The 26,194-nt window shown below is 35.9% G+C and overlaps 1 protein-coding gene across 8 annotated transcripts in view; it reads right to left on the reverse strand.

Moving 5' to 3' along the window:
• Positions 1 to 26,194, reverse strand: part of pdgfc (platelet derived growth factor c) — a 290,898-nt gene that overhangs the window by 5,565 nt on the left and 259,139 nt on the right. For all 8 annotated transcript variants that reach the window (XM_087281827.1, XM_087281826.1, XM_087281825.1 and 5 more), the window contains one exon: positions 17,935 to 18,115. In XM_087281827.1, the coding sequence (XP_087137953.1) occupies positions 17,935 to 18,115 (181 nt within the window). The remainder of the gene's footprint in view (positions 1 to 17,934; positions 18,116 to 26,194) is intronic.

Genomic DNA, 26,194 nt, shown 5'->3' on the forward strand with positions numbered 1-26,194 from the left:
CTATCAAAGATGCGATCTGAGAGAATCACAGATGAGTTGCCGATGCCTGTGAGATATTTGGAATGCTAAATATCTGGAGCTGTCGGCAATTCAAATCATGCCTTGTGAAATGAGTTTTGACTGAAAAAAACATCAGTTATTAGAAATGAGCTTTTAAAACTATTATGTTTAAAAATGTGTTGAAATAATCTTTCCTCTGTTAAACAGTAATTGGGAAAAAAATAAACAGGGGCGCTAATACTTTTGACTTCAACTGTATGTACATGTAAACACACTTACATAACACGTCATGGATATACAGTGTATACATACACACATACATCCCAGCAAGCATTGTTTGTTTTTAAAAGATGTCAAATAGATGTCTAATAGACATCTAAATAGTAGTCTTGGCTAAAACAAGGCTAAATTTGGGCTGTCAGTGAAGATATAATAGACGTCTAAGAATAGCACAAATCTAGACTAGTCGTCAAATAGACAGATTAGACAGACTTTATATATTACATGTACATTTGATTGAAAGCGGTCTATGTTTAGATGTCTATTAGGCGTCTATTAAACACAAAATTGTTTGCTGGGATCTTAACTACAGTTAAGGTACATTATTACCCCCACACCTGCCTTTTTACATGGAACATTGCATCAGAAGATAATTTAAACAATACACAATTGTTCATTATACCAAATTACCAATTAACAAGGTACCTCATTGTTGTGCTAGACGCATGAATATATTACACCGGCTTATTCACAGGATCAATTATCCAGTCCCCAAACAACTTCACCCTGTGTGAACCCAAACACACAATTAAAGATGTATGCCGGGCAGCGACACTGATACCTATGGTGTCGGGCAAGCTGCAGGAAGCCACATTTCTGCACTCGACTCAACCCTGCTGCACCGCCTCAGGTGCTGCGAGATCTGTCAACATGTCCTTTTTTCCAGCAGCTTAATTCGGGCATACTAACATAATCCCCAGTGAATGACACGAGCAGTGCTGTGCTCTGAAACCAGCTAACAAGTGCGGAGTGAGTTGGCCTGGTTACCATTGTGCAAAGGACAAGGTGTCAGTGGAAGGCCTGTGATTTCTATGATGATAAAAAATGCATTGCTACTGTGAACAAAGCAGTAAACGAGGTCACCAAGACGGACTGATTGAGGACAGCAGAGTCAAGCACTGGAAATAATACAGAGCCAACCTGCCAGTCAGAACCACAATACTGCATGTGGATATTTGAGCAAGCAATGACAACCCTGTTTAGTGTCACAAAAGCATGTTATTAGTTGAAGGTCAAATAATACTTAAAATGTGTACATACAGTTGAAGTCAAAACTATTTGCCCCCTTTGAATTTTTTCCCAAATTACGTTTAACAGAGCAATTTTCACAGAATGTCTAATAGTATTTTTTCTTCTGGATAAAGTCTTGTTTGTTTTATTTTAGCTAGAATTAAAGCAGTTTTTAATAATAATAATAAAAAAACTTAAGGTCAAAATTATTAACCCCTTTAACCAATTTTTTTGATAATCTACAGCAGGGTTTTTCAATCTTTTAGGACACCCCCAACCCCCTTCAGCTTTAAATATGAAAAAATTATCAAAACTCTCTGGTCATTTATTATGCGAGCTGCTGTTGTTCAAATTCGTTTCAATAATCTATGCTAAGCTACCCTAAAAGCGATTCTGCCAGACCCAGATATCGGCTGAATGGATTCAAAAATAGTAAAACTGAACTGTTAACACCAGAGGAATTGTAAAATGAGCCTATTATCATATTGTTCCAATAAAATAACACTTTACTCAAATATAGTACATGACTAATAAATCTAGCTCATTCAGAGAGACTGAGAATTGTAAATATATATATATATATATATATATATATATATATATATATATATATATAATGTAAAAATGCACACCACACAATCACTGAGTAGCTTAGTCAAATTCATGGACTAATGGACTCATTCTAATGAATCCTTGGGTGAATCTGACTCGCTGAACAGCAAGTCACCATAACTTTTCCTCACTGACATGACTAAAATGATTGTTTTGTGCACTTAAATATATCATAAATCACTGCGGACTTGAATCAACTGACACATCAAGAGTTGTTCAATCATGTTTTTTGGGTAAGCTCTCAAGAGCAGTTACAATTAGCTCTTAAAAGTGTATATTCAGCTATCCTTCAATGCAGAGAACTGGCTTCTAGCTTTGGCAATGGTCAGCAGTGGGGAATGGAAACCATTAACAGCTTGTGAATGTGAGGCAGTCTTTCAAACTGTCAATTAAAGATCCTCTGAGCCCTGCTCTATAAAGCCAGAGCCAAGAATCCTAACTGAGGTGGATAAAACAGCACTCATCCAGCTTTTCTCACAACACTGAGGAAATACAGGACATTTTCAGACATACAACACATAATTATATCACATATTGCAACGTACCTTAATAGAAAATGAATTGATAGAACATTTCTATTATCTATCAGGTAAAAAGTGTCTTTAAAATGGTGTGCAAATAAATAACTTAAATGTGGGACTATGATCAAATATTAAAATTGAATTACTAAGTTATAAAATTATAATTAGAAATAAAAATTTACAAAAATGTTTTTTACCCAACTTGTCTGTCTTACAGGTATGTCACAATTACGATAAGTTGTCAAATAATTATGATATAATATAATATAATATAATATAATATAATATAATATAATATAATATAATATGATATAATCATTCATTCATTTTCTTGTCGGCTTAGTCCCTTTATTAATCCGGGGTCGCCACAGCGGAATGGACCGGCAACTTATCCAGCAAGTTTTTACACAGCGGATGCCCTTCCAACCGCAACCCATCTCTGGGAAACATACACACACAAACACACTCATACATTACGGACAATTTAGCCTACCCAATTTAGCTGTACCGCATGTCTTTGGACTGTGGGGGAAACCGGAGCACCCCGGAGGAAACCCATGCGAACGTAGGGAGAACATGCAAACTTCACACAGAAACACCAACTGAGCCGAGGATCGAACCAGCGACCATCTTGCTGTGAGGCGAACGTGCTACCCACTGCGCCACCCTAATATAATATAATATAATATAATATAATATAATATAATATAATATAATATAATATAATATAATATAATATAATATAATATAATAGTTATGATCACCAGCAATTGAGCAGTTGCAGATTGCTGGTGATCACAACAAAAAAAATCAGTGATGTGTTTGTGTGTTTGTCTGAATTATTGTTAGCTGTGTAGATTGCTGCAAGACATTATGGTAGTTGTAGTTCTGTTCAGTGGCCGAGTTGTAGTTCTCCAGTGATCTGCAAATGTTCAATCGCTGGAGATCATAACAATAATATATGTCAGTCAAATGCCGAGTCAGCAGGTCTCGAAACACTTCTGAAATGACAAATGTTTTGAATTGCTTTAGTCATGTGGCCTGGTGTTTCTAAATCTCGACACTGTATCGAAACGTCAGTTTCAGGGCAGCAATCCCTAATTGAAACTGAATATCAAGACTTTCTCAAATAATTGGATTTAGATCAAGCAATTATAAACAGACATTTAAATAATAATCATGACATGTATTCATGATTTACTTGACAAAAAAAGCAGTACATTATATCTTTATTATGTTAAAAATGTAAGTGACTGTACTTCAACAAGTTAAATTATTTTAATAAATAATATTCATAAACATGATAAATGTCACAGCTTCTCAAATCTGCCAATACAGCACACAGCAAATCAATCACACTTAAGGTGCCTTTCCTGCAACACATCCTCTCCTTGTTGTCAAATTTCATAGCAGATGCATTATTTTGCCCATAATAATTTACCTTGAAAAATCAATGGCCTCATTTATGTTCTGTAGCCTGACAACATGACGTTTCAAATTGTTAGCAGGTTGCAGCTGTCTGTTCGACTACAAGGGCTACAGCAGATGGACATGAGCGCACAGAGTCAGACGTCTGCCAGTAGCCCGTCTCGACACGCATAAGAGCCTGTGTTTCTGGAGAAAACCAAATAACAGTGCAGAGTTCTCACTCAAAAATGTGTGTGATTCACTGTGGATGTGTTTTGGTGAAGGCCGTGTTTGGTGGGACGCCAATCATACACAGTGGTCGTAAGAAGAGGAGAAGAGAAATGAAGTGACTGGAGACGGTTCCACTCATCCAGCTCGGATTGTTCAATAGGCATTGTGTTTGAAATCATACGCCTTTTGTAATTCAATAATCCTTTGTGGTTGTTCTGAACAAATGCTGCTGAGAGGAAAAGTCCGGCTAACAAACCCCCCCATCTATAGTTACTGTAAAAACAAGCAGCAACGACAAAAGGTGCTTATATACTGCTTTCACGCTGCATGTTCGATTCCTTGTGAAATCAGAATTTACAATGTTTATTTTGCTAGGGCACATTGTTATTCTACAGGTGAAAAATATGTTTAAGCAAGTTAATCCAATGAAAACCATACCTGTCAATATTGGGATGTAATAATATTGGAAATACGGACATGTTTACATATTATAAAGTGTATTTGTCTGTTTACAAACACACCCACATCCAAAAGTATATAACGTTACAGAAGTTGATCTGGGAACAGTGTCTTTATCACTACAGAGCGCATACATCGGTCAGCACTAACACTGGAATGATTCAAAGATTGCATAGGAAGGGCAATGGTCAACGCACAGCTTTATTGTAAATTAATTGAATGTGGCTGTTTTAAAATTAATTTCAACATGCTTTCAAGCCAAAATAAAGAGTAAACATAATTCTCTTGATTAGCTTTTGCAATTATATCATATTTGGGACTGGCTCTTTGATGCTACTTTCACTTTTCATAGAAAGATTATGGGAAAAATATGGGAAAATACTCAAACGGGATGATGGAATAGTAAAATACAAGAGAATCTGGGCAAAAACGGGAGGGTTGACAGGTATGCTGAAAACATTTTTTTTTTGGTAATCAACAAACAAAGTCTGATAATTTGCTTCTGTGTTTGGAGTGGTGGTCCTTTTCTGTTGGTGTCAGTTTGATGGATTTAGCCACAATATTCTTAACCATGCCCCTCCACTTGTTTGCTACAAAAGAAAGTCCCACCCGCAACTGAATTTCCCATTGAAAGAACATCAACATACTGGAATTAAAACCTTTTTTAGACTTTAAAGGAATAGTTCTTCAAAAATATAAATAAATAAATAAAAATTTCTTATCCCAAAATAAATCTGTCTTCCTTTTCTCAGCTGAAGAGAATTTAAAATTGTGGATGAAAATTTTGATCAATTTTAAGTAATCCACAGGACCCTAGTGGACAAATAATCAGTAATTTTAAGAAAAATCATATGCTGTTTAAATATAAATTTGGATCCTGGTTGATTTCTACAAAGCAATTCACAATCTCCTCATGGTGTATCCTTGTTTGTAAGTATTCCTTTAATAAGGGAGTTTTGTCCTTAGCTTAAAATAACGAAATAAAGGTACACAAGTTGTCACTGGGGCAGTACCTTTTTAAAAGGAACACTTTTGAATTTAAAGGTGCCCAATGGCACTATGAAGTACACATTTGTCCTTATTAGGTATTAAGATGTACCTTTTGATAAGGAGCCTCCACCCAGTGACAGCTTTTGTGCCTTTATTTCTAAGAGTGTAGTAATTAGCCACCAGGGTGTATCTATGAGAACTAAATGTTTCCCTGTGAGCCATTTTCCAGATTGCATTTGCACTTTCACCAGGAACTCTAAAAGCCCTCATGCTGGCAGATGTTCCAGCAAAATCAAGTGCAGAATTTAACAAATGTTTTCTCAATTTGTTAGTGTTTTTATATTTGCGTCTTCTTAAAGCGTGTTTGAGCTGTCTTGGCCAATATCGATTTCTTTAAAAATGAAAGCTGACAATGAGAAACCATACAGAGAGCAGCTTAAGTTTCTGCTCTCAAAGCCAGAAACTAGTTCAAACACTGGTAGGCTGCATTACAATCAGGACTGGGAAGTGAACATTGTGTTTATTACATGTTTTCACCCTATGATCTTAGATGTCAAAGTTTGAATCCCAGCTTCTCAGTCCACTTGAACATGTCGATTAATGTTGATGAATGAGGCCACTATAGATAGAAGGCAGTTTTGTAGCTGTTTGACTGATTTTGTTCACATGCATCTACTCTACATTATTGATAGATTTTTAAATGACGTCCCACCATTAGGAGAACGCCTTGGTGGGCAAAAAATTACTGTGTCCTGCTGACCGCCAAGTCATGGGTTGAGTGATTTATTCTTTTTTTAGCCAAAAGTCAGACAATTGTTGTGCAATACGATATATTTTTACTAACTAATGCGGTGACCTGTCTGGGCTGTTTCTCTACGCGTTTCCCTCATTGAAATCCAGCCAGAAAGGAGACATTTAAGGATTTGTGATGAATAGTAGTATTAATGGCTGACCCATGACAATATGGTAACTGTCAGTACATTTCTATGCTTTTTATACAGTTTCTATTCTAATTTGCAGGTTAAATGCAATTAAAGTAGTCAAAGCAGGGGGAATCCACTTTAAGCTACTACGCCCTCTGCTGCAGAAATCAGCTTCCAGAAATGATCAGATGTGCTCCAACATTAAGCATATTCTAATCAAGACTTAAAACACATCTGTTTAGCATCTTTATTATGCCTTTCTTTTCTTTTTCATTCCTATAAAAACCTGTTTGAACACATTTTAATCTGTTTTTAATCTATTTTATTATTTGTTGTTTTTGTTTTCTCACAATTGTTTATGTAAAGCATTTTGAATTACCATTGTGCATTAAATGTGCTATATAATTAATTTGCCTTGCCTTGTCCAAATTCGAAATGCAAACTAAAAGCAAAAGAACATGATGCCAAGCATAAAAGCACTTACTTTACGCACTATAATGCCATTACCAATGACTAAACCGGTCAGGAATATCCATAAGATAGATGCACACATGACTGAATTGAACCTCTGACAGGGACATGGTGGTTTTAAATGACTGAAAGATCACTGCTGGTGCAGTATATGGATTGCAAGTGCTCACAATTCACATTTGTAATCATATCTCTGTTTCGTTCTGTTAATATGTGTTACAATATTCATAGCTTGAACAGATGAAAATATGACTGGTTTGTTCTGTGTTTCTTTGGAGATCCTAGTGTAGCTGCCATTATGGCCCATTGTTTTTTTTTTTGCCCTCGCACAGGTCACGTGACTGAAAACTATCAATGAAAGCAAACTAATTCTTTAATATTTCTGAATGCATCTAGAAGTGGTCGAAAGTGAATCTCATTCACACCTGGGGCCTCATGTATCAACGCTGCGTACGCACAAAAACTTTGCGTACGCCAGGTTTCACGCTCAGATTCGCTCACGTTTGGATTTACTAACAATGAACTGAACGTGGGAATGTGCGCAGGTTCACGGCAGCTTTCTGGCTGGCGTACGCACATTTTTTGTGCGTGTCTGTTTTATTTCCATTGGCGACTCCTAGAGGCAGTTGTGTTAAATTCTTCTCTACAAAGTGTCTGATCCTTGCAATGGCAGCTGTATGAGACGGGTTCATCTAGTAGGTATGTAAGATTTCCATACCATACAGTTGACCAGCTAAACATTAAAGCGCAATTTGCAGCAGTCGCACAAAGCTGTAAATGTGCGTACGCAGAAAAAAATTCAGATGTATGAAACACTGCGTACGCCGAATCTCACGCATATTCTTTTGTACATCTGAATGAACGTGAAACTGAGCGCAACATGCACGAGCGCAAAACCCCTCCCTGCCTCCTTGTTTTAGTAAGATTTCCACGCAAGTCTTCGTACATGAGGCCCCTGGACTGTAAAAAAAAATGCTGGATTCCACACAATTCATATTATCCCTACACAAATCGATTAATTTAACTTAATCATTTCTACAAATATAAGTGGATTGAAAATAAAACAATTAAGTTGTCCCCACAAAAAATTAAGAGTTGTGTCATTTCAACACATTTTAAATAAATAGTTTGACCAATCAGCAACAGTCATTATTTGAGTATGTGCTTTTAATTTTCTACTTGTGATTGGGTCTTCAAAACATCAAACAACATCTTAAATGGATAGTTTTGCAAGAAATGAAAAAACTAAAAAAAGTCAGTGAAGTCTTCCTTTAATACAGTAAATAAGCCCTCTGACACATTTCTTGGTCAATTTAAAGATGGCCCAAAGCCAGTGGAAATCAGTAAGCGCTTGCAAAAGGCATCGTTCAGGTTAATTCGAGCGGGAAGACATCTATGAAATCCAGCTGGGAGCTTAAAGCAGCAGCTCGGTTCCTCTGACTCTCGTGAGAATCACAAAAACTTTTCTTCAATCCAGGGCTACAGTAGGTGCTGTTTTAATGACCTCTTCCCTCAAAACCCTTACCAGTTCCCAAAATCTCTTCCTGAGAATAGCAGCTGGGGCTTATTTCCCCTCCTTCTCTCTGGGTAAGTGGTGAGGGGAAGTGATTGCTTGTTTAAACAGCAAGCGCAGGGCTGCCCCCATGATCCCGGGTTTCCAGAAGCTGAGGTTGACCTCAGAGAAACAGATTTCCAACATGGCAGCCTGTTGCCAACTGCTGGCCGACCAGGCCTCTCTTTTCTCTAAACAGCATCATGAGTAAGGATGAACGCAAATTCTTAAACCATAAGCTTGCGATTTAGTTTAGCTCCAGTGGGTGGCAATCAAAAAACTGAGCTATAAACACAGATTCGGAAAACATTAAGCGTTTTATGAGAAGTGCACTGGATTTGTGATAAGACAAGAAAATGATTGCTTCCACGATGATGCAACATCCATAAACGTATGGCTCCATGCCAAATAAGCTGGAAATGCTGTACTCTGCAGTCGTCTGACTTTATCCACTTCATCTGTTTGTGTAGTTTGGTTTTATTGTAAGATATTTCATCCAGGTTTATAGTTTATGAAAAATGCTCTGCTCCTTTCATAACACTAAAATCGCTGATTACACATCAATCCCTAAGCAAACCAATAAGCCATCTGCACAATACAGATGGATAAAACATGGCAAAAGCAATATCTTTTTCTGAAGGATTTTAAAATGTTCTAATGTCAGGGAATATCAAATATGACTGTCTTTCTAAAATATAAAAGTAGGCGGATATACGTTTCTGTGCAAACAAACAGACTTTATGCTATGTGTGATTCCTTAAAGGGATGGTTCACTTAAACAAGTTTAGAACATAGACTGTCAAAAATATGGATGCAATATCTGTAACATCACCCATAGGTTTCTAAAGAGCGCAAATGAAGCTACAAGTGAGCATGGCCAGCTGTCGCCATTTTGTTCATGCGTCATCATGCCGTCCAGGGGTAACCAAAAAAAAAGCCAAAGAGGCTACTGTTCTATAGCCTACAGCTAACCAATCTGTCAGATTCTGGAGTGTATTCGACCAGCGAGACCTAGCTGTCACTTAAGTGTCCACGCCCTAAATAATGCAAACTTAATATAAATGAAATGGATGAGTAATAAAAAATTCACCCCCATAAAAGTTGTCAAGAAGGGTAATATTCGCTATATGCACCAAAACCATCTTTTGTACCAGGCTGTAAACAGCTTTTATTCTCCTGTAAAGTTGTCCATTTTGACATTGGGATAAATAGAAAGTCTAGCTTCAGTTTAGCATATTAGCTTCAGGAGGAAGAGCGGGATGTTGCTACTTGGTAAAGGGAATGGTGACAGAAGTAAATAGCGACAGAATTTTCAGATTTGTGTTTCCTTTAAATTCTAAGCAAGACACTTTAGAAAACCAAAACCTATTAAAATATTTTCTGAAACATTTTTGTAACCCTTTAATTGCCCCACCAAGAAAAAAAAAACATGTTTAAATGATACATCGGTTTATGGTAAAAGTACCAGAATTAATACATATACTATAAAAAAATCTAAAAATATGTACTGTAAGACCAATTTATTTTAAAAAATACTCAAAATAAAACATTTTTGAATACTAAATCACCGTTATTCTTTGAAGTATGCCAGAAAATATTTTAGATTCTCATTTAATATGTTTTCTTGTTTTTTTACACTAAAACATATATAAAGTGCACACTGTAAAACCCAACAGTCAACTTTATCAAATGAAATGAGTGTAGTTATCTCATAATTTACTGAAAGTTAATGCTGCTCATTTGAAAAGAGTTTTGAATTCAGTGTTGAAGGTAATGAGATAATTAAACACCTCAAGACTTCAACTTAAATGAAGTTCCCAGTACTCATATTAGTTTAACTGAAATGGTTTGTAGCAATCGGTTTTCTCAAATGGTTTGAGTTGCCTTATTGGATTTTACAGTGCTCAGTTGGTTTGAGTACTCTTCATTTATTGGGTTTTACTGTGCTCAAATTGCTTTGTTTTCATAAATATATTAAGTTCACAGTAGTCATTTGGATTAGTTATTGAACTCTAATGGCTTGCTGCAATCTGTTTCCTCAAATGGCTAGAGTTACCTTACAGTACCTTTTTAGGTTTTACAGTGTAGTAGTGCAACAGGATTATGTTTGGTTTTTTTTTGTGTTTTTTTTGTAAACCAACAATGCTGAAGTGTAAACCATTATTTAAAACAGTCATTCTTTAAATGATTTTAAAAGTCATTATTTAAAACAGGGAAAACATGAAAACATGGTTAACCATTTGGTAGAGTGGGCAGTCAAAGGGTTAAATGTTTAGCTAATACTAAAATTAATTCTATTTTTATAGTATTTAATATTATTTCTTTTAAACATACATTTTTGTTTGCACAGAGATTATGAAGTTATTGTTTTCCAAAACTTGCATTCTGAAACCCATTTTGTGAACAGCAAAGTTTGCATTTCAGAATGCTGTAAATACATTTCTGAAACATTCTTACTAGACATTTTTTTTTTTTTAGAAACAGTGTTGTGTAAATGTACCTTTAGTTTTTACATTCTTTTTGCTAAAATGAGCTTTCATAGACACCAACTGTTGTCTGTCTGCTAGTATATTTCATGAACAATTTATAATTATTATTTTTTTCAGTGCAATGCTGGTGAGGAAGTATGAGTGGCCACACATATTACATTCTTCTATGTCTAAAAAGAGATGCATGTATTTTTATATAAATAGCATATTTATATAAAAAAAAGCATGTTTAGCAGCTAATCCAAGGAAATTTCCAGCTAGATTGCAGTAAAATGTCATTACCACACTACTGCTGTCTTTAAATAACTCATTTTGACAGTAGGTGGTGAATGCTTCCAGAGAGGAGCTGACTTGAACAGCAGAGGAGATTAAAAAATAAGCTCTGTTGAGCATTTAAGAGCTAGAAAGGGAGTTTCTTTGCTAAGGGGGTTCAAACATGTGCACTTTTCATTAGATATACTATGTGCGTCAAAAATCCCCCCTTAAAAAATCATAATAATAACACAACTGCAATTTATCATGAGATTTACAACCACAATATTAGTAGACCTGTCAGGCAAAGTTTCATTAAAGTGCAAATTACTTCATTTCGGTGTGTTAAAGGCATTCTGCCTCACACTCCCTGACATTTTATGACAATATTTCGAATGCTTTTGACATATACATGCTCTTGTCCACAAGCCTCCTGGAATCAAATGCTCTGGTGAGCAAGAAAACAAACAGTGCGCGCTGTGAGTCAGGGCTGGAGGAGGCTGTGCTGGAATTGTAGGTTCCAGCTCAACATCCTCCTCCACAAACACTATAAATAGAGCTGGATTCAGCCACACCTTCTCTGATGCGAGATCTGTGCTCAGAAAGCAGCCATAACACACCACCTCCTCTGCAATAATACAGCCCTGCTCAAAGAAAAACACAACACCTGGTATAAAGAGCAAAATTTGCACTGATTTGCACCTCTTTCTACAGAAAAGCATAGTTTATTTTATATCTGAAAACCAAAAAAGGTAACATAAAACATCCTTTTTTCTTTAAACTATTTGTGTCATTGATTCAAATCTCCTTTGGCAAAACAACATCTGTTTATCGATCATTGGGACACCATTAGAATTGGATTCAGGAAATAATTGAGACAGTTTATCCGTTTAGACCAAAGCAAAAGCCTGAAAAGGAGCTTTTTATTGAAAATTCTGATAATGCTAGCAGGTTGTGCTATATTAACCATCTGCCATAATAACAGAATTGTTGTTTTAGGGCAAGGCAAGTTTATTTATATAGCACATTTCATACACAGTGGCTATTCAAAGTGCTTTACATAAACAGGAATAAAAAATACAAGTATAAAAATGTACAAGATAAAAACAAATTAAAATGTGTTAAAACAGGTTATAAAAGAATAAAAAAGTAAAGAAAGACATAATTGATGTGGAGCGCATCTGATCATTTTTGGAAGCTGATTCCAGCAGCAGAGGGTGCAGTAGCTGAAGGCTGATTCACCCTGCTTTGACTAAGATATTTAGAAATTAACTAGATTCAAGCTTAAATATTAAATAATAAAAAAATAAAATAATAAATAAAATGTAATAAAAATAAGAATTTGCCTGTGTAAAGCCTATTAGAATAGAATTATTGAAATTATTAAATATCTGTAGTTTTTTTCCCTTAATATAAGCTCCTTAATATCACCATAACCATACAATATCCCTAGACAAACCTAAATAATTATACAGTATATATATAATATATATACACAGTAATGATCAGCATATATCAGTACACCCCTCACAAATCAATCTTTTAAATTCCAATTTTTATTAGGAAGCTTTACAATATTATTTTTGTGCATATACATTAGATTAGTCAATACTGACGGTATTGTATGTAACTAATACCCTGAATTATGAATTGATTTAGTTATAATAAGCAAAGAAAAAAAAATATTTAAAAAAAATAAATAAATCACCCAACTAGAGTGGCACAGTGACTCAGTGGTTAGCACTGTCGCCTCACAGCAAGATCACTGGTTCAAGTCCCGGCTAGGCCAGTGTGCATTTCTGTGTGGAGTTTGCATGTTCTCCTCATGTTGGTGCGGGTCTCCTCTGGGTGTTTCGGTTTCCCCCCAGTCCAAAAACATGCAGTATAGGTAAATAGGGTAAACAAAATTGGCCACAGCGGAATGAACCGCCAACTTTTCCAGCATGTCTTATGCAGCGGATACCCTTCCAGCTGCAACCCATCATGAGAAGAAAGCTTATATTAGAAATTGTACAACTAAAGTTACATTTACACAACACTGTTTTCAACTAAAAACAGAAACAGGGCCTGGAAATTCAAAATGGGTTTCAGAATGATCTCTTTGTGCTTTATAATCTCTTTGTAAACAACAAATTTATGGGAAAAAATGGTATTAGATAATATTACAATTAAAAGGGGATGGCATGGTGGCTCAGCGGTTTGCACTGTCACCTCACAGCAAGAAAGTCGCTGGTTCAAGCCCCGGCTGGGCCAGTTGGCATTTCTGTGTGGAGTTTGCAAGTTCTCCCCATGTTTACGGGGCTTTCCCCCACAGTCCAAAGACATGCACTATGGGTGAACTAAATTGGGCACAGTGTATGATAGTGTGTGAATGAGAGTGCATGGGTGTTTGCCAGTTTTAGGTTGCAGATGGAAGTAAAAAAATAAGCTTGGTGGTTCATTCCACTGTGATGACCCCTGATAAATAAAGGAAAGAAAAATGAATGAATGAATAATCTAAACTAATCAAATATCAAATAATTCTCAGTTGCAGTCCTAGCCATATGTACAATAGTGCAATTAGCAGTTCAACAAACAAGTTAATAATGTTAAACCTTAAAATTTAGATGTACTTTTCTTATCTTTCTGTTTTGCCATTGAAAATAATTCTAATTAAAGCCAGAGCTGAACATTTGTGAAGCTCAAAACAACACTGCAAAGTTTGATTCTTGAATGAATATAAATAATTCATTTGAGTCAAAGATGTATTCATAAACAGTGTCCAGATACACACACTTACAGTTTTAAACACAATACAAAATTTGGGTACATTACTCTTGCTGCACAATAAAAAAGCAATCGCTGAAATTAGAACTTGCCAACAAAACACTGCTATGTGCTGTGTGTGTTTGTTTGTTGGCAGGTTCTGTGGTTGCACAGTCAGTTACACCACCGTTCTGCTCTCAAATCAGCGAAAATGCAGGTCAGTTATTAAAAAGATTTACAGATCAGCATCAGCACTTTTAACAGAAAAGCAGCGTGAGATCAGAAGTAAATGGCATATGGAAGTGCCATATGTGTGTTTTTTTTTTTGCCTTGCACTCATCCACAGCCACATTTGTCCTGTCTAATTTTGGTGGCCTCTCTCTCTCTCTCTCTCTCCTTACAATTAAGGGTAAAATAATGATGCTTCAGCAGAATAGACGCAACCATTATCTACCAGAAGGAGATAAAGCACACCTTTGTTCATGGAAAACAATGAGAGCCATATTGGATCAACGTAGCAAAGCGTTCAGACACGCTCTGAAGGCTCAGTAAACAAATGTGAGGGAAAGTGGAGTCATAAAACTTTGACAGGCATCACACATCAAAGCCAAGCATGTCTATTAAATCATTTCAGGGGAATAATCCTTTTCAAATGTGCCGTGTGACGCCTGTCAGGGTGTAAATTAAAGGGAGGAAACTGAACCATGGCCAAGGTGGAAAACACCGTAGCCCGGTCCGCTGTGGTTTTCATCACCACATGAAGTGAAACATTGAGGAGAAGGTCTCTGAGGTAGGAATATGATTATAACTTGAAATTTCCAACTTAGTAAGTGCCATTTCAGGTTGCCAGGTCATTTCAGAAGAAGGGATGGTAATTACGCCAACAGATGCATAAATAAATTATAATAATGGATATAAAAGAATGTAACAAAATGGATATAATGATTCTTAAGGGTTCAAAAAGCCCTTGAGTAGTTATTTTATTTTTTATTTTTTAACAGGTTTGTGTGTGTAGAGCATCATTTAAGACAATGTTAGCCACTGTTAGTTTCAATTTTGGATAAACCTGGATAATTATAAGCTTTTGGAAGATAATTTCATCTAATGGGTTTAAAATCTTTAGTAGGGCGGGATCAAAATGGATAACGAAGCACAAATCTGCTAGTGATTTGATGACGTGTCAGTTTCTCATTATTCTTTTTAGCTGAGTTTTCTTATCCCATTAGAAGACCCTGCTTCTTATTCATGACTGCACATGCTTACCGAAGACAGACCCGACAAGCTGTGAGACTGTAGTATTTAGCCATTCATGGAGGGTTGTGTGTGTTGTATTTTTATTTGGAGAGCTGTACGAGAATTGGAGAATGGCAGACTTTGTCTTTTATCAGTTGAGTTTGTTACCATTCAGACAAACAACGGAGCTGCTGCCCATGTTTAAAATCCTCTAGATTACCGCAGGGTTAATGGTTGAAATAGATAGAGACCCGCTGCACTGCTATCCACTGTGTCTGCATTCAGACCCGGGGATAAAGGAGGAGAGAAGTACTCTTCATTTATAGTGTTTACATCATGATTATCTTCATAACGATATAACAGATTGTGGTTATATATATATATATTATATGAAATTATAAATAATAATATATGTTGAAGGACTTTAAATTACTGTTTATTTTTATTTCATTTTAACATTGTAAACTATAAAATCTGTCTCCTCATGGTTTGAGAAAAATTCTGAGGTAGAGTTGAACTGAAAGAGAGGGGTTTCATGACACTTTAGGATTTTTTTGTTGTACCTGTTCTAAATCTGCTCTGGAATGAAAGTTGAGAAAAAAAAGTTATGTGAATAAACTTGAACTGAATTATCCCTAGTTTTTTTAAGTTTAATTATACTATGAATTCTATTTAGTTTTTTTTTTCCCAAATACGTTTTTATTTATTCAGTTTTTTGTTTTCTAGACTTCATTTAAATAGTGAAAAGATATTTTAGTATTCAAAATTCAAATTAAATTCAACATGTGAAATTAATTGAAATCAAGAAACCCATACAAATTGATGATTTATTCAGACTTTAATCTGGTTTTTTTATTGACATTTTTATCAAAAAAAAATCGACCTAAACTATATTTTATTTTGGTGTTTATTAATGAAAAAGCTGTGCATTTCCATGCGTACATGACAATAACTTTTCTGATCCGTTCAATTTAATTTAACTTATAACTAGATTATGTGATTTTGTCTGTTTTCTCCACATTGTGGAATTTAAGTGGGTCTCAAACATGCTCTCAAAGATGATAAAATAGGACCGAACAGTAATGAAACCAATCCTATGTTTGCGAGTATATATCTGTTATTTAAGACTATTAGGTCTTAAAGTGACAGTCAGTTAATGTTAATATGATAAACAAGAATTGGTTGCTTGTTGACCTGAAAACTGCTCTAAAAATAGATTAAAGAATTGGGGCTCATTTTGGAGTTATTATTAATGTAGGAGCCCTAGCAAATTAGAATAAAGTTTTTTTTTTTTAAACGTTAGTATACAGTATGTGGGCTCTATTTTAACAATCTAGGAGCAAAGTCTGAAGTGCATGGTGCAAAAGCATTAAGGCTGCTTTAAGGGAACGCTTCACTGGCGAGAAAAGAGTTAAACAGATCATCTGCAGCGCGAGGATAAAGAAGGAGCCTCCTCAATTTGGCCTCTTTACTTTCTCTTTCTCATCCATTAGCCTCCATATTTAGTTTTGTTTGTTCCAAACACAGTCCTATGCCCCATATGGTTCAAAACCTCACAGGTGGACAAATCTAAGCTTGTTTTTAATAAAACATAAATAAATATGCATATAATAAATACTACTACTACTACGAATAATATTATTCAAAAGCAAATTGTCATGAATAAACAGAAAAAAGCCCACGAGATGAAGGCATGGAGGCAGTGTTTTTTTATTTATATGGTAAGTAATAATTTTCGGATATTTTAATCCATTAATTCTTTTTAATTTGTAAATATATCTGTATTTTGATCTACATTCGGTGTGTATTAAGCAATGTGTAAGTGTTTAAGGCGCACAACTAACATGCTCTGTGCTGCGCTTTAGAACTGCTTTTAGCTGGTCTATTACACTGTCTATTTTAGTTCCTCAAAATAGCATTGCTCCAACAATGCACCTTAACACACCTCCATTCTAGACCAGCACACCCATGAGTTCACAAAGTGTCACAAATAAATTTGCTATTTAAACAACGTGGTGCAAAACAGGAAAATTAAGGTAGTGGTAGTTTTAAAGAGCAACCAATCGCGGCAAACAAGTCTTGCACCTTATTGCGCCGGGTGTATGATATGGCCCAGTAAGTTAGTCTTAGGATATCTACAATCTAGTGTGCTCCTTAACAGTGATAAAATTCACATTAAGATATAAACATCCAAAGCTTGTGGTTTGTCTTAAGTGATCACTGATGTTTTTGATGTCAGCTCATACTTCAGTTTCAAATCTTCTTAACAATCAAATGCTCTATAGTATCTCACATGCCCCACTACCTTTAATACGTTATTTCTATATGCTCTTGAACTGTCCCACATTGAATAAAAAATGCACATTTCAAAGCACTTTGCAGTACCTTTAAAGTTTTGCTTAGAGTTTTGCCTAAGAAGGCTATAGGACCAGCTCTGATTTAACCACATGAGAATTTCCACTGCAAAATCAATGTGATCAAACATATTTTCAGGAAGTAATTGAAAGTGGACAAGCTCAAAATATTTCAGACTTCATCCATACAGTACATGCATTTAGTGTCGTCTACTTGTGATGGGATTAACAAAACCACATCTTAATACCAAGTATAAACAGAGCCCGAAGGGGACAAGCACTAAGTGTAAGCTCTGATTATCTCAAATTATGTATTTCATTTCATCAGATGGAGAGATAATTTGTGGGTCATTAGGGATTAACAAAACAAGCATTATATAAAATAGCAAATGAGTCATTGATTACCTGTTGAAGCAAAGAATAGCGGATGCTGAATCCTGGGTCTGAGGGAAAGTATTCGTCAGAGACAAAGCGAACCAGGATTTGGTTCCCCTTGGACAACTGGGGTCCCGGAACCATCTCTGATCCACACCAACGACCTAACACCATCCCTCCAACAGGCTCCTCCACCTCCACATAATCATACCTGCAAAAGCCAACAACAGCATTGTTTTTAATGTACTTGCATTGTTAGATTGGCACATGTGGGCACTAATGTCTGAATGACTTACAGTTGAACAATATTAACCCTAGGCGACACAGTGGCTCAGTGGTTAACACTGTCGCCTCACAACAAGAAGGTCACTGGTTCAAGTCTCGGATGGGGCAGTTGGCATTTCTGAGTGGAGTTGGAATGTTTTCCCTGTTCCTGCGTGGGTTTCCTCCAGGTGCTCCAGTTTTCCCCACAGTCCAAAGACCTATGCGCTATAGGTGAATTGAATAACCTAAATTGGCCATAGTGTGTAAGTGAGTGTGTATGGATATTTTCCAGTACTGGTTTGCAGCTGGGCATCTGCAGTGTAAAACATATGCTGGATAAGTTGGCAGTTCATTCCCCTGTGGCGGCCCCTGATGAATAAAGGGACTAAGCCGAAGGAAAATAAAGGAATGAATGATCAGACCTGTAAAATGTAGATATTTTATCAAAAGTGAGCAAGGAATTTTTTTCACAGCATTTCCAATAATATCTTTAATTCTGGAGAATGTATTATTTATTTTAGCTAGAATAAAATGATTGTTTTTTAATTTATATTTATATATAAATTAATTTTATATGTATTAAGGTTAATATTATTAGCACCCATAAGAAATGTTTTCTAATGACCACTGTTGTGCCATAAACATGATCTCTCTAATTTACCCGAGTAGCCTAATTTACCTAACTTTCCTAGTAAACCTAAATGAACAAGTTCCCCTTTTAAATAGCAGCATAATCTGAATATTATTATTGTTTATAATCACTGTAAAAAAAATCCTGGTTGCTTTAAAATTTTAAGCTGAATCAAATTAACCTTATGAACCATTTGAACCTATATTATGTTAGACTGGAGCGAGGCAGTGGCGTAGTAGGTAGTGCTGTCACCTCACAGCAAGAAGGTCACTGGGTCGCTGGTTTGAACATCGGCTCAGTTGGTGTTTCTGTGTTGAGTTTGCATGTTCTCCCTGCCTTCGCGTGGGTTTCCTCCAGGTTTTCCGGTTTCCCCCACTGTCCAAAGACATGCGGTACAGGTGAATTGGGTGGGCCAAATTGTCCGTAGTGTATGAGTGTATGTGAATGTGTTTGTGGATGTTTCCCAGAGATGGGTTGCGGCTAGAAGGGCATCCGCTGCGTAAAAACTTGCTAGATAAGTTAGCGGTTCATTCCGCTGTGGAGACCCTGGATTAATAAAGGGACTAAGCCGACAAGAAAATGAATGAATGAATTATGTTAGACTGACTTAAAACAGCTTCTGTAACTTATAAAATTAAGTTAGAACATGATTAACCTAGTTTGATAAGTTACAATAACCTAAAACATATGCTGTCAGGCATCATGTAAACACTGTAAAACTCAATAAGTTAAGGTAACATCTATTTGAGGAAACCGATTGCTACAAACCATTTAAGTTCAAAAACTAATCCTAATGAGTCCTGTGAACTTACTCAATTAAATACCTAATTACTTCATTCAGTCATTTTTGAGTTAACTACACTCATTTCATTTGATAAAGTTGGGAAAAGCTGGGAAACACCCATAGACTCATTTATGCGCATACACTATGGACAATTTAGCTTCCTGAATTCACCTATAGCGCATGTCTTTGGACTTATGGGGGAAACCAGAGCACCCAAAGGAAGCCCAGCCGATGCTCATACCTGTGACCTTTTTGCTGTGAGGCCTTTACACTGAATTACTTTCTCTTAATCTATTCTGATCAAACATCCCCAGTGAACATACGTAAAACCCTTACTATTGACAGCAGCGCGTACATGTCCAAAATAATATTCATACACTTTTTTTTAAATTATCCAAATAGTCCAGCCTGATCTCACAAGGAAACGCAAGCATTTCACGTTTTGTCAGTTTAGTGGCTAATTCGTACGAGTTGAGCCGTACGAAAATACACCATTTTAAAAAGGAGGCAGGGCACCCAACCCTACCCCTAACCTCAACCGTCATTGGGTGATGAGCAAATCGCACTAAATTTTACGAATTAGATCATACGAGTTCATACGAATTAGCCAATAAATCAAAAAGTTACGAATTACCTTGAGATTGCGTTGAACAGTCAGTTTAATCAAGGAGGTCTTAAGGAAAAGCATCACTTTAACTAAGACTATATTTTGTCCTTCATCTCAGAATGCCAGCTGCATCTGATCCTGTGCACCTGTCATCATCACTGCCAGAAAGCAGAAATCCAGCATCCCGTCCCTCTGGTTGACCACCAGCTCCATTCATGTGCCCGAATGACTATAAAGAGATGATGACCTGAGCTTAAAACTTTTCTGACACTACACAGCAAATACATCACTGTCCACTATTCACTGTGAGGAAAGGGAAAGCTAACGGCTACGAGCAGGTCTAATGCTTTGAGTGCTTCCATGGGGAACTATGGCAATGAGGCTCTTAAAGGCACACTATTAAACAGGCATTCAAACAAAGGCACAGAATACGGATGGGAAACAAAATGGGGGACAAATAGAAACCAGAGGTTTTATCATTGTTTTTAAATCTATGGCAATGAGGCAATTTACAGCCACATTATTAAACACAGACATTCAAATAAAGACAGCGGGTAAATTTGGGAAATGTAGAGGAGGGAAAGGGAGAAATGGAGGGAGATTAAATGCTTTAGAGAAAGTGAAGAATGGAAAAGATTAAAGGCTATGGACATGTAAGATTGTAAAATTATATTTATCTTTATTTGATCTTAAGCTAATATGCTAACGCATTAGGCTTTTCATAAGCTACAATAGCTGTGACCTAGAAATCCATCCTCTCAAGCATTTAATGAAGTGAATAAGCTACGACCCAAAGCACAGCTAAATGCATTAACTCAATCACCCAGATCCCGCAGAGAACACTAGAGCTAACGCTATCTGTTATCATGACATACAAAAACATATTGGATTCTGGGATTGCTCAGGTGTCCCAAATCGCCGCTCTGCAACAGACGGATTGTTTTGTACTACATCTTTTTTGGGGGGGAATCACAGGTAATCAAATTATATAAAATTACTCAGGAAAAATAGCAAAATTACATTGGCTAACGTTTCACAACATGCATCTCAATAGAAAAGTGCCTAAACAGCAAATTCATATGGCACACAAGGGGAACATGGTCTAGGAAAAAAAGCACCTACTGAAATAATGGCATAATTTTAACGGTCCATAAAGTGTCTGTTTTAGCACCAACTTCACTAAAGGAATTATGGTAATGATGTAAAGATGCTTGAATTGAACTTGAGTTATGTTCCCAATCTGACTGCAATCTGTAGAGTGCAAAAACATAAATAAGATGGAAACAGAGTCTCATAGACATGCACATGCAAGCGTATGTATTATGTAAAAAAAGTGAATTAAATCAGCTGTCTCTAAAGTTTCTCATTTATACATAATCATTACATTAAATATACATTTATTTAAGTCTGTGCACAAAATTAAAATGGAAAACCAACACTAAAACACACACACACGCACACGCACACAAAATGTTCTTTAAATAGTTTAATTTCTAGTTTTCTTTGGGTTTACACTGGCGTTTTACATTATGAACGGAAATAAAAAAAAAATACAAGATGACAAAAGAGCAAACTATCAAAACTTGAAATGAAAATAAAAAGTATAAAAATATTTTTTGTTATTAAACTTATTGAAATTTTTTTACTGTCTACTATCTACTAAATGCAATATTTGCAATAATGGCATGGTAAATCTGTAATAATTATTTTTAAATACAATCCAAGCAATAAATCCATATAAAAATTCTTGTCAAAAAAAATTGTCAGCTTATTACTGTTAGCTTATTAATTTGAAAGACCAACCTAAACTATTAAAATGTTAAATAAAGTAACTTTAAACTTACATTAAGCAGCAGAGTAAGATTTTCAACAATAAAAGTTATCAAATGCAGAACTGTAAATGAACAGAAAACACTGGGCCGTATCATACACCTGCCACATAAGGAGCAAGACGTGCTTGGAACGATTAGTTGCTATTTTCAGACCAGTGCAATCCTAAATTTTACAGTTTGCGCAATGTTGTTTAATAAGCAAATCCATACTTTGTGGACATGGGTGTGCCATGTGCCATGTCTATAAAGGAGGTGTGTTAAGGTGCAGTGTTGGGGTGTTGCTATTTTGAGGAACTGAAATAGACTGTGCCATTGACCAACTAAAAGCTGGTCTAAAGTCCAACGCAGAGCGTGTTAGTTATTCGCCTACGCAGGTCCAAATGCTAACACATTGCTTAATACACGCAATGTTCAGCAACACACGGATATCTTTACGTATGAAAAAACTTAAGGACAATTAAAACAATTAAAATGTTACAAAAAATATTATTTTCTTCATAAATATAAAAACCACTAACTCTATGCCCTCATGTCTGGGGGCTTTTTTCAGTTTATTCATGACAATTAGCATATATATTTTTCTGAAGAAGGCATGACCATATGGGGCATAAGAATAGGACGTGTGTTTTCATATAACTTAGTTTTTTGACCACACTTCGTCATTAATGTTCATTTATTAGTTAGCTGGAAATTAGAACTGAATTTAGAAATAGTTTTGAAACAAATCTTTGCTCTTTAACTAAATTAAATATGTAGGCTATTGGATGTCTTGAGTGGAGTCCGTACAACAACGTTTCAGTATTCACTAAAGTAAAGGAGTAACGAGTAAAAGTACTGTAAAGTAAAGAGGAAGTAAAGAGGCTGAATGGAGGAGGCTCATTCTTTATACTTATGCAGATTGTCTTTTTAACTGTTTTCTAGCTAGTGAAGTGTTGCGTTTTTCCATTTACAAAGTCCACCATGTAAATGCATCATGGTGTGATGCAACTGACTCCTAAAGAGAATGGGAGATAAGACTCTTATTGGTTTAATGCATGTTATGCTCATAACACACTTATAACTCATTAAGAGAATAAGCACAACCCTGTTAGACCATGCACTGTAAGAATTGAAATATTGCAAATATTCTGATATCTTTGACAATTCAAAACATGAGCTGAAAACAGAGACTGGTAACTTCACAACCCAGCAAGGGGGGATGCGGGAAAAACCAGTTCCTGCTGCATTTGCATCTGAGTATGCTGAAACTCAGCTTCATCCCCCCAACTCACGCATATGGTCATTTCAATGTTTGAATGTTCTAAATTAACCAAACTGACTTTAACTATCATGTTTGATATCATTTGAAATGTATCAGTGCGATTGGTACAATGGTCTCATCCTCTCAGAAATAGACATAATCAAATCAATAAATATATAACTTCAGGCATCTTTTGAACCACTGTGAAGGGTGTGACTTTTATATACACACACCCCCTTCCTTGAGGGAATTCTTGGATTATTTAAGGTAAGGTCTAAGAAAGACTCAGGGCGATTCTGCCTAACCAGATCAGCCCATAACATGGCTTGCGCCATGTTATGTATATTACAAAGTCAGGAATGCATCTTTTTCATCTTGGATTTATCTTTGATAATTTGATGTTTTGTATTGATCATTTATGAATTGACTGATTGAATTGGCATAATACATTTACCTGACTAATAAATTGTAATGTTTGACCATATTTTGCTCACTCTGTAATTATTAATTCAAGTAGATGACGCTGTATCCTTGTTTCCGCACGTCTTGCGTCAGGTCAGTAGACGGACTAAAATCCAGTTGAGATGGAGCATTGGGCACACTAATTGTGTTTTAGCGATCCGGCTGACTCTTGATATTGATTTATGTGTACTTAGGTGGAAAGGCGATAACTTCCGTCTAGGTCAACAAGGTGTTGCACGACTAACCTAGATTGGGTACCCGACCTTTGTTTGAAGGTAATATTATTCTAAATTAAGTTCATATGGGAAACCATGGGCTTGGTGAAAACCAAAGTTACTATAGAGTCCAGTAGTCGGGTACATTTATATTAATGCCCTAACCTCTAATTAGAAATGATGATTGTCTTAACTCAAAGGTGTACATCTAAGCGGGACTAACTAAAGTATTTTAGAACGAGCGCGCTGGTAGCGGCCATCTAAAGTATTAGTCAATTTACCTCTGTTTAATATTCAAGACTGACCGGAGTGTGACCGTGAGGGACGCCTTCGGCCGAGGCAATTTCTCTGAGCGACATGAGCACCCGAATGAACGGATGTAATAGTTACTAGTGAAGACAAACGGTTCAAACATTTATCTAAATTACATATTGATATAATCTTCTTAATGTTTTATAATTGGAGTCAGATAAAACGAGGATAAATATATTAATATTCTAAACCACCTCATACTAAAATTGGAGTCAGATATGAGTTAAGTTTAATATAAATCAACATTGTGCACTGGAAAGACCGAACATGCAGTGAACCTTCATCCACCATTGGATACCGTCATTGGACCAACTGGCTGGACCCTACAGCACCAAGGCGCAAAGCACGTTTTTCTGTCCTTAAAATAGCAAAAGTGGATTCAGAATATATATATATATATATATATATATATATATATATATATATATATATATATATATATATATATATATATATATATACTGTTTATAGTTCATAATGCAATTAAAAAATGTGTTTGTAATTCATTTATATATCCCCATACCTGGTTAAACAGGATTGTGTGCTATTGCGTCAAAGTATCTTAAGCTGAAGTGCTGTAACTTTAGTAAATTCACCTCTCATGTCTCTCATGGCCCTCTTATGGCCTCTAAATTACAGTCTTTTGATGCAACTTGGCCTGAACACAGTGGCCCGTCATTTTTTTTTTTTATTAAAGAAAGAAAAAACTATCAGATTTGAGGTTGTGTTATTGCTGCCTTCGTGGCCTCATTGCTCCTGCAAGGTTTAATAAAGGCTGGTTTCAGTGGTCAAAGTCAAAGCCAAAGCCTGGTACTAATCATTCGATCTGGACAAGAACCCTTTTCCTATTCTCCATGTGCCAACACCACCGTTTGGCTTTCTAGAGTGATTGTTTACCCTCTGCCCAACGCTTTAAACCACATTCAATAAAAACAACACAGGTCGTCACGCACCGCACTAAAAAAAGACAAGCTTGCTGGCTGAACAGACACTGGAGCCCTGATTTTCTGACACATTCAGCTTTGATTTCCAGTATGCCAATACACTGAACAAAGGACCCGAGGGGTGAAAGCTTTCTGATGAATCTGTGTTGAGGAAAACACCTGTGGGTGCTTCAAAAAATCATTATACTGCAATTGTTATTCAATACAAGTTGGTGAAAGAAGATATTTTTCCTGCTTATAAAAGAAAATGATATACTGTGTGCCATAATCATGTCCCCGTGTTTTTTGGTAATAGGAAATGTGCTACTTCCTTTATTACAAAGGAAGCAAAATGTGCAAAAAAAAAAAAAAAAAACTAACTAACAAACAATAACAAACCCCACTCACATTGGTGCCAAATGAGAGAAAGAGAGTGGGAGGTGTTGTTAAAAAACTAAAATAATTGATTGTTTTTGCTCAATGATTATAATGAATGTTGTTTTCTGTGAATTCCACTGTAATTATGCTTTATTTTTCTATTTTTCATTCCATTTTCTGTTCATAACACTGCTTAGGTGAAACACTGCAGGCAAAAAAATACTGTTTCATGCACCTGTCAATTAAGAGATATTGGCCTTTTGGGGTTTTCATAAAGTGTTATTTAGAATAATAGAAAGAAACAAACAAAATACAATTAAGTGTTACCTTTATAGCACTCCATTTTGTACAATACATGCTTTAAAGGCCATTTTTTCACAACATTAGCTGAGCTATGAATCACAAAAACACTGAACCATAAATCTCTACAGCAGCAGCACCAAATAAAGATCTATTCATATCTGTAACCTAAAGGTTTTAATAAAGGGACCTGTTCATATGTACATAATTTGCATAATTTCTAACATTTTTAAAAATAAAATAAATAGAGACTCCCACAATTGCCTCTGTAAAATGCCTGAAACTGAAAACATGGAAAATATGAGACTTAGTAGATGTTCACACTTTAAGTTTCCTGGTTTG

The sequence above is a fragment of the Danio rerio genome, chromosome 14, assembly GCF_052040795.2.
Source record: "Danio rerio strain M-AB ecotype USA chromosome 14, GRCz13ab, whole genome shotgun sequence".
Taxonomy (NCBI): domain Eukaryota; kingdom Metazoa; phylum Chordata; class Actinopteri; order Cypriniformes; family Danionidae; genus Danio; species Danio rerio.